General features: G+C 31.8%; 1 protein-coding gene across 4 annotated transcripts; it reads right to left on the bottom strand.

Moving 5' to 3' along the window:
- Positions 1–2,795: 2,795 nt before the first annotated feature.
- On the bottom strand, positions 2,796–8,109 carry LOC148202954 (uncharacterized). 4 transcript variants are annotated; one of them, XM_088108249.1, is made up of 7 exons: positions 7,844–8,109; positions 7,554–7,591; positions 4,258–4,481; positions 4,036–4,175; positions 3,265–3,411; positions 3,124–3,183; positions 2,796–3,031 (listed from the first exon to the last, which is right to left on the bottom strand). In XM_088108249.1, the coding sequence occupies exons 3-7, from the start codon at positions 4,433–4,435 to the stop codon at positions 2,855–2,857; spliced, it is 702 nt and encodes a 233-aa protein (XP_087964375.1). In that variant the 5' UTR covers positions 4,436–4,481; positions 7,554–7,591; positions 7,844–8,109; the 3' UTR covers positions 2,796–2,854. The 4 variants fall into 4 exon arrangements, with proteins under 4 accessions (XP_087964375.1, XP_087964373.1, XP_087964376.1 ...); XM_088108247.1 differs by having other exon boundaries at positions 7,834–8,108; XM_088108250.1 differs by lacking the exon at positions 7,554–7,591 and having other exon boundaries at positions 7,834–7,938; positions 8,003–8,101.
- Between the last annotated feature and the right edge of the window lie 1,800 nt (positions 8,110–9,909).

Below are 9,909 nucleotides of genomic sequence, written 5' to 3'. Positions count from 1 at the left end.
GTTTTTTACAACACTCGTTATATAGGTCTCTCAACTAAGTTTTATGTGGGGACCTTGACATTGCCTAAGCTTAGATGTAACATTCATGCGATCCATGCCCAATAAATTCATACAGGTTTTTGTAGCGATATTAAAGTTTAAGGGTTCGTTCAAACAAAATCTTCCATTATAGGAAGAAGTGGGTCCCTTGACACATCATTTACTATGACAATCATCTCACAAACAAGAACATTGAAATTGTTTTTCCCTATATGTCCACTCTCACAAAGGCTAATTTCAATCATTTATCGGCATAATCGTAAGAAATATCACACAAAGGCATTAAACCATAACTGTGAACAAAGTTCTCACTATTCACATTGCATGCTCCAAATTTGTTTAACTTTTTTTCATGGGAGATTAACTTTATCTCTTCGATCCTAGACAAATGTGCACATCAAACCATATAGAATTTAAACACTAATCAATTATGAAAACCAAAAAAAAAAAGTCATTTACTTTACTAACATGGTCTTCCTACAATGCAAATGGTATGTGATCTGCGTACCTGGTTAGCAAAGAAGTGTCATGTTGACTTCCAAGATATCCACCTACTTCATCTTCTTGTTTAACATCATGACGAGTTAATGGTATAGATTCTCTAACATCGTTATCTTTATAACTTATTTTACGAGCAGATGTCAAGAGTCTCCTTCTATCTTTACCTTGCATACAAATTTTTTCTTGGTATGTAGAGTCATTCCGTGTTCTTGTCATTTATGCAATAAACCATTTCCAACATACATTAAAACAACTTAAAGCAAACAATTAAAAAATTGGATTTTCCTATGCATTCCCTCAACCATATTTTAAAATTTGGTACATTCCCTCAAGTAGATTTTGAAATTTGGTAACTATAAAAATAAACAAAAATAACTAGATTTCATGATTTGATTGTCACCTTATTTAAACCTTAAGAAAATTTCTTAATCAAATTTTGCAATCCAATGTCTACTAGACTTCAACATTAATCGAATTTCGAAAAACGGTACACAAAATTTTGAAATTAGTTTCATTTACCAACAATTCTCAACTCCCTAAACTACTATTTCTCACCCCAAATGATCATTCTTAGAATTAAAAAAAAAAGGTAAACTTACCTGCAGAGGATATGGACCAAAAGACTGGAAAGAGGAGTGGAGGAAATGGAGGTGCGTCATGTTCATTGCAAAGATGAAGAACAAATGAAGGAAGGAGGAGGTTGGAGGTGGTGGAAGGAATGTGCAAAGATGAAAAACAAATTAAAGACGAGACCTAAGGAAGGTGGAAGGTAGAGAGGTGGTGGAAGGAATGGAGGAAGAAGAAATTGGTGGGGTGAAAGATGTATAGGTAGAGGGTGGGTGGTAGTATGACTGAGATGCTAAGGAGAAAGTAAAATAGGTTTTTACCATAGTCAAAATAAAAGGTCATTTCTTGAATTCGGAAAATTTGAGGGTGTAAGAAGAAATATATGGGGTGTATGAAGGAGGCCCCAACAACCCACCCAACCTTGCCAAGAGCTAAAGGTTTCTCTCATCAAGCTCTCTGGTGATCCAATCCATCATGACAACCCATGGGATTGATGACAGTAATATGCATCCTATAATAAAAGTGGTTTTTCATTTATGTGTATGTCTAACTGTGAATGTGTGATAAAAACAAGAAAATATCCAACATCAAATCTCTTCAATCGGAGAAAATTTGTAATAAGAAATAGAAAGTAAAAAGTATTATTATAATTTCTTAGAAAGTAAAAATAAAATAAAATATCAAAATAAAATTTAACATATTGGTCTTGTTTGATAGGAATGAAAGAGAAGTGTGAAAAATGTTCAACTCAATTTTGGTTTAAAAAATGTAAAAGAATGTGAATCTCAAACGGCATCATTTCTTCAAACCATAAATATATAGAAGAAAACGAAAATTGTTTTAAAAAATTGATAGAACTGTCACTAATATAAATTAAAATCCGATAAAAAATATTAAAATCAAACTTTATTATTTATCTTAAACCAAAAAACTTTTATTTCATTTTTTTTTCGTATTTCTTCTCACCTAACATGTTTTCTTCCTTTATTTCTTCTCTCTATTAAACAGGGTTAACGTTGCCAAAATATTGTGTGGTGATTTTAATTAAATTTATTATTTAAAAATATTAATTAACGTTCTAAGATAAGAAATTAATAAATAAAAATAGTTTATCATACAAATTATGTTGAAAATACATTGCAATTCATGATCCGAATATATCAATGAGTTATAAAACGAAAATCGTTTTTTTAGTTAACCAATGCCCTTAATTCATTTATCGACTTAATTAGCACATTTTAACTCATGTTTTAATAAATTATTTTAAAATGTCAATTGCAGAGGACTATTACTACTACAGTTTCCAACTGCTGCTCATTCGTCTTCAGTTTCCAACTTTCTATTGCTCTAGTATCCATTGCTTTCAAGCCATGTTATAATATCTGCACCAAAAATCATAGCCGCACCAAAATAACCATATATATTGATATATACGTGTAAGCTAAAAGAACTGGTTTGCACTCGGCCCTTGTTTCTGTTTTTCTCTTAAAAAAGGTACATTGCTTTAAATGAAACTACTACAAAGTAAAAATGTCTTTAAAAGTTTGGTAATTTGTGGTTATCGAGAAACGCTTTCACATCCCGCAAATTATATGTATTCCATATCGCTTTGAATAATCTTAATTTTCTTATCTTCCTTTTTCCTTTTGAAAAACAAAGAATAGTAATAATTTAACCAATAAAAACACTTGGCAAATGCAGAGAGAACTTGTATATAAACAATACGACAATCAAAGAAATCAGTTGGTTACATGAGTCTACCAACATAGATTACTCGAGGATATTGCCGTTGCAGCTGCGGCCACTGAACAAAAAGTTGATCAGCCATCCGCAACTTGTACAGGAGCAAGCCACTCAAGGAGAGCCTTCTCACTCTTGCAATACTCTCAACATAGAAAATCGATGACCATCTGATTCCCAGTACCTGCACAGAAGTTTGGGCGGTTTCAGTGGCACAAACTATCAAATGAAGTAGACAGTAAATTAATATAACAATAATGAAGGGGGAATAAGAACCTTAAATATGAATGCAATTGCACAGAGGGGAATGCAAGTTCCAGGTCCATTGCAAAGTATCTGGATTAAGTAGCACACAAAATTACCTCAAATTGAAACAGAGTAAAAAGTAATAGAAGCAAATTATGAATGGCACGGTACCACTTCAGGTCTAATTTTAATCATTAGCCATAACGCATGCACCAGTGCAATTAATGTAGTCCAAACTGAGGTTATATACGATTGACCAACTTCCCTACTCCGGTATATCTTCATGAACTGTGCAGTATCGGTGACCCCTGTGGCATTCTGCAGTAAAATTTATTTCTGATAAGAATTTGTAAACCACCAAGAAGCAGAAGTGACATTCAAAACCCATCAAGCGCAAATAAAAATTAACATATTGCCAGTATGTCAGTAGAAGAAAATAGAAAATAGAAGTTAGATAAATAAATATTTTTTATTTCCGGTCCGAGAGTCTGGAACTGCAAAAGTTTCAAGAAGAAATAAACCAAAAAATAAATGTAGCACCTATTAAAGACTACAAACTTCTCGTTCATAAGCTACTATTACATTCCCAGATGCCTCTTGCAAAAAACCTATACGCGAGTTTGCAGTATTGCTTTGGGTGCACCTATTGCAAACAACAGTAGTCACGTTTCTAGTTGTCTGACAACAATAATTAACATCCAATTATACAGGACTTCAGCCAATATACTATCCCCAAACAAAAATAGTTACATTATTTCCTCAAAACATACGACATAACATGTTGAGAACCAATAACTACAGACAGCAATTAAAACACATAATTTTTTATCCATATATAGCAAAAAAGAGACCGCGTGACACACTATCCGATTTTATATTGTAGAAAAGAAAATTAAAGTTCTCTGAATAAAAGGTACTTCTTGACACAGTAAAAATTAAAACCTCAGAAGACTGGGAGTTTTCCAACATTTGAGCTTTTTGAAGACTCATATTATCAGTAGCAGCAGCGACGTAGAATCTTGGATTAAACCGATCTTTCTGCAGCACTGCCAATAGATTAATCATCTCAGCAGTATGACCACCTACAGCAAATAAACCTAAAAATTAGGTAATGTCATGAAATGTTTTGATTTGGATGGAAAAGAAGGGAAAGTAAGTTAACACCTGATCCTAAAATAATAAGGGTACTGACAGGTTTTGAACCCCTTTTACTCAAAGGCCTGCTACTGTGATATATAACATAAATGAGACGGACCAAAATCAAGGAGACAACAAAAATTGCACTCAAAAAGACACCAAATGAAGACACGATAGAGAAGCTGTAGCCATTGCATTCGCCCATCAGAGGTAGCTTCAAGGTTTCAGTCAGAGCTACGGTCACATCTTCACTGCAGAATTAAGGAGAAAATCAATGTTGTAGATATGATCAATTTCATAACCAATAAGGCTTGTGCTTATACTTGCAAATTGTAATTACATAAATACATATATGGAAAAAAGGAACACATTGCTATAACAAACATGGCGAGGGAGCGGAGAGAGAAAGATGTTAATTTTATCGACTAGCTAATTGGGAAAACCCTTAGACGAGTGCTCTTGTATTTATTATTCTTTTCATTCAATTCAATAAAAATCTTTCTTTTCTTCTTTTCTCAATTCTTGGTTCTTAACAAATTGGTCAGACCAGCCAGGTCTTCGAAGAAGAGCCCTATTAGAGATGGAGGAAACACAAATTTGGACCATGGGGAAACTTCCAGCCTTTGTGAGATCCAATTGGTTGGATTGCTTGGGCTGAAAATTTCTGAGGTGCAAGACACTCCTTCATTCAGTAAGCTGCAAAATACTTTTATGAGCACAGAGGGTGCGACAATGCTTCAGTTCTATAATTGGTGCCAAGACAACACAGATTTAGACTGGGAATCCTTTGCGACGGCTTTGGTAAAATGATTCGAAAATAGCTGTTAGTCACATCTTCAAAAGATTGACTTCCATGAAGCAAGATGCGCAAACTGAGATGGAATCTAGTAGCAAAGAAATGGAGACTTCAATAGTGTTCTAGAAAGAGAGGACCAACAATCTTGATTATCTGAAATACTTTTTGGGTATTAAAGTGATTCAAACCGAGGAAGGTGTCGTTATTTTGTAAGAAAATATGCTATTGACATTCAAGAGGAGATAGAGATAGCAAATTGAAAGCCTGGTGATGGTCATACGGATCCAAATCAAAAGTTGATGGTGGACCATGGTGAATTTTTTTCAGATCCAAAGCTATCTAAGGCTGATGGGAAAACTCATTTGTCTCACTATTACAAGACATAATATTTCCTATGCAATCAAAGATATTGTTCAATTCATGCAGAATCCTCACATGGGAATGTTATAATTCAAATTGTCATATATAAAAAAGGTTCCAAGACAAGACTCTCTATGAGGGCAAGGTAAATACTTAAGTTATAGGATATTGTTATGCAAATTGGGATGGTTGTCTCATCAACAAGAGACCCACCACAGGTTGTGTACTCATTGGAGGGAATATTTACTCCTCGAAGAGCAAGAAACAAAAATGTTGTTGTCTAATCCAGCTCAGAATTTGAATAAAGATGTATGGCTATGGCCACTTGTGAAACAACTCCTCCACGTGCTCAAATTTGATGTTGAGTAGTGAAGTTGTATTATGATAATCATACAACCCTTTATATTGCCTACAATCTTGTGTTTCAGGAGAGGAGCAAACACAGAGATTTATTATCAATTTGTCAAAGAAACACTATTGTCGAAGGAGCTCGGTACTGAATTTATCAACTCTAACCAACTTACAAATTTTATATCCAAGTCCTTGAGAGGGCCAGCAATGCAGTTTATATGTTCCCTGTTGGGTGTATGTACTACTTTCACCCAATATAAAGAGGAGTGCTAAAATTATTATCGTTGTTGTATTGTACTACTTTCATAAAGTTGTTTTTTTGGGTGTATGTACCTAACCCAAGGGTTGAGTGTTATAGGATATAACTTTTCCTTGTATTGTACTCTTCTATCTACACATACATACACAGATAAATACACACGTATTCACACAAATATACATATACACACACACACACATCAGGTGAGGGCAGCAACTCACTGATCTTTTCTCATATCTAAAAACAAGTCACACCAAAGGTGAGGATCTCAAGTTCCATTCTTTCAATAAGAGTTAATAAATAAACTATTTTAGAATAATTTTTAAAACTAAACTGATTTTAGAATAAGTTCTTAAACTGAATTGGTTTTAGATATCTGTCTCTGCACCACAGATATATTGGTCTAGTGGTACTAGACATATATGTTTTTGGGCACATCATAACTGAAAAATTTATATCCGATTAAAACAAAAAGTTTCACAAGTCATTCAAACATCACATCCACAATTCTAAAATCTAGGTTATTTTTCTAATTATGAAAACTACAAGCCTTCACCATCCCAATTATGTATACAAAAAAACCATACCATCCAATAGACTTAATTTCTATATCTTAGAACCATTGAACATCGATTCTTCCCATTTGATCTTGACTCTGACAAGAATTCCATATTCGTGTTCCTACCCTTTGCCAATGAGCCATTGAAGTTTTTCACATAACCAAATTATTGAATAATAAAACCATGATATTGGTCATTATCAAACCTACTTGGAGAAAAAGTCAGTATACAAACAAGTGTTTACATATATATATAGTTCATTTTTCTATTTATGAATAAAAAATTATCTTTGACATTCAACAATCAAGAAATGTATTAAATTACTTAATTAAATTCATATAATAATGACAAAGCCTTTAATTTAGAGGGGAGGAGAGACTGCAGGGCATGGCTAGATCAGTACTTATTTTCTAAACTCGTTTTAAGTCAAGACAAAATCAGTGTGGAAATTCAATGTTATACACATGACTTGAGTCTGAACAAGGAAAAATAATTGGATGCATTGCAACTTGGAATCCATCCCTGTCTATTATTTGAAATAATATTATTGCTGCCAGCATTACCTAATGTCCTGACTTAAATATCAGTGATTGAATTTGGTGCGAGACTAGGTATGATTATAAAGCCGTGTATTCAGGAAAGTAAGGTATGAGATCAGTGGTTTTGTATAAAACACCCATAACTGGTAAGTATTAACTTATTATATAGAACAGACAAATATTGCCTTATAACACACCGCTAAGAGCTTAACTACAAATCCTCTGGTAATTAAAAAATTAAACAAAAGATTTAAACTACAGTGAAATATATGAATGAACACCAAGGTTGCGTGCCCTATTAAGTAAAAGTATCATGCATTTAAGAAGAAGAAGAAGAATAACTAGAAGGAAAACGCAATTTCCACACTAATTTCATTCATGAATATCCAAATGCAGCATTAGTTAGAATGGTTCTCTTCCAGGAGAAAGGTTTGAAAAGGATATGGACTTTACTCTACCTGGTACAGCTTGCTTATCAATGTAAAAATTTAATAGCCTGAAAAAATATAATACAAAATGTAATTGAATCCGAACTTGACACTTCAACAAGAGGACTAAAAGCATAGTATAAACTAACTTGACATTGACACAACAGGTAGAGCCTATACCCGCCTTAAATTTATATTTATTTATTTTTATAAATCAAATAGAGCATTTACACATTCAAACACAGTTGCATCTTCAATTGTATAAAGCAAACAAAACATGTTCAAACACAGTTAAGTCTTAGGTAATTACAGTAAAATACCAAGCCCAGCGAGAAACGGAAGCACGGGTGATCTGGTGACGAACAACAATTGCAAGAAAAAACAAAGGATGCGCAAGCTCTCTTCGGCGATTCCCCTAAGAAATTGACAATTGAAGAAATAAGATGAGAGAATTGACAGATGAAAAGAATGATCGGAACCTTCTGATTTTCGTGTCTAGGGTTTTGCCAAGCTCGTCGACCACAGCCTTTCGTCGTTTGTCAGTGGAGACGACACGAATGCAATGACAGAGGAGGGGCCCACACAGGTAAAAGTGTTAAGTTTATGCTTAGATACTAATACAAAATATACTATTTAAGTTTAATCCAATTTATTTCTTAAAAATAAAATCAATATTACTATGCCACTGGTCAAATTAAATAAGTAAAACATAAATAATAATATTTAATAAAAGAATTAATATAACTGTAATATTGATCTTTGTCTACGGGATGTTTGAAGAACTTGGTTGCCAAATTATATCACATTCTCATTTTTTTTCTATTTTAGAGTTTTGCTCTCTACAAAATAAGAATAAATTAAATTAAAGTAAGAAACTTATACCAAATTTATGAATAATTGATCCACAATTACTTACTTCTACGAATTAATTTGTACATAAATATATATATATATATATATATATATATATATATATATATATATATATATATATATAAACCAATTATCATAAATAAAGGTATACGTTTTAACTTTTAAAATACTTTAAAAATTTTCATCATAATATAATTTATACATTCCCATTTTCTCATTATTAATTCTTACTATCTTTTTTAGCATTTCTAATTGTTTGATAAATTCAAGTATAATAAAACAGACAAAAAAGAGTAAGATACAAAAAGAAAATACTTATAATTTTTTTTTAAACTTTGAAATGATGATAACATTTTTTTATTGTAGTAAATATGAAGTTTCTATTATGAACTTAAGCAATGGGTTTTTAAAATTGATTCCTAACCTGAAAGTATACTTTCAAGCAATCTAGATCTAACTACTCATAAAATTTTGAAAACTTATTTGATCACTTTCTTCTACATAAAAGACTTTACTCAATTTAAATAACATGAATTTCTGTTAACCTTTTGTATAAACGAAAATAATAATATTAACCTATATTTCCATGAACACACAAAAGTACAATGAAATTAATTGTCATATCTTATTTAATAAGAGCACAAGATGTTAAGAAATCATACTATAAATATAATTTTCATTGTTGAATTTAATTTTATAAGAACTCACCTTAACATTATCATGTTTTTATTGTCATGTTTTTATTATGTTTAGTTTTTATCTTATTGATATTTTATTTATTATCTTTTAGATAATTAAGGTTTTATTTAATAAATTGGAAAATATAAGTATTTAATTTATAATTTTACAAATAATATTAAAGAATATGATAAATTCAATTATTAATAGATTATTTCAATACAAAATTAAGTATAAATTTCAGACTCAATCTAATTCGATTTAGTTCAATCTACGAGTCAATTTAGTCGTCGAATGAGTATTATTTAACTCGCTCAATGAGTTGTGCGTTGAGAAATTTACAAATAGAAAACTTTACACAATTAAAAAATCTAGTTTTTTGAAAGAGGAAACTTGATCTAAAGGGAGAGAAAGTATAATCTCATTTTGGAGGTCGAGGGTATTTATCATTATTCTTTTTCTAGTGCTAAGAATGTATAGGAGAACTAACTTCTTTAATCACGGATCAATCTTATTACTTGTATGATTTGATACATTTATCAATATTCATAACAAGTTTTTGACCTTCAAACTTTTTCATGCCCTCGTGCAAGATGACACTATTAATAAAAAAAAGGCTTAGTATCTCTTTTGGTCCCTCGAAAGAGGGGAAATCTTCAGAATCGTCCTACCTTTTTTAAAAAGTTTAAAGCAATCCCAACTTTTGAAAAATTGGTCAAGTTAATCCTTTTTTGTTACAACGTCAAATTTCTAACGGTGTAGTTGCCACCCTGGAGAAAACTTAATGTCGTGTCCAGTTTATCTGACTGCGCGGCTATGTGAGGTTAAAATTGAA

The sequence above is a fragment of the Vigna umbellata genome, chromosome 3 (assembly GCF_029865625.1).
Source record: "Vigna umbellata cultivar VRB3 chromosome 3, Vumbellata_1.0, whole genome shotgun sequence".
Classification (NCBI taxonomy): Eukaryota; Viridiplantae; Streptophyta; class Magnoliopsida; order Fabales; family Fabaceae; genus Vigna; species Vigna umbellata.
Note: the sequence above shows the minus strand (reverse complement) of the source record. Positions and strands in the feature narration are given on the sequence as shown.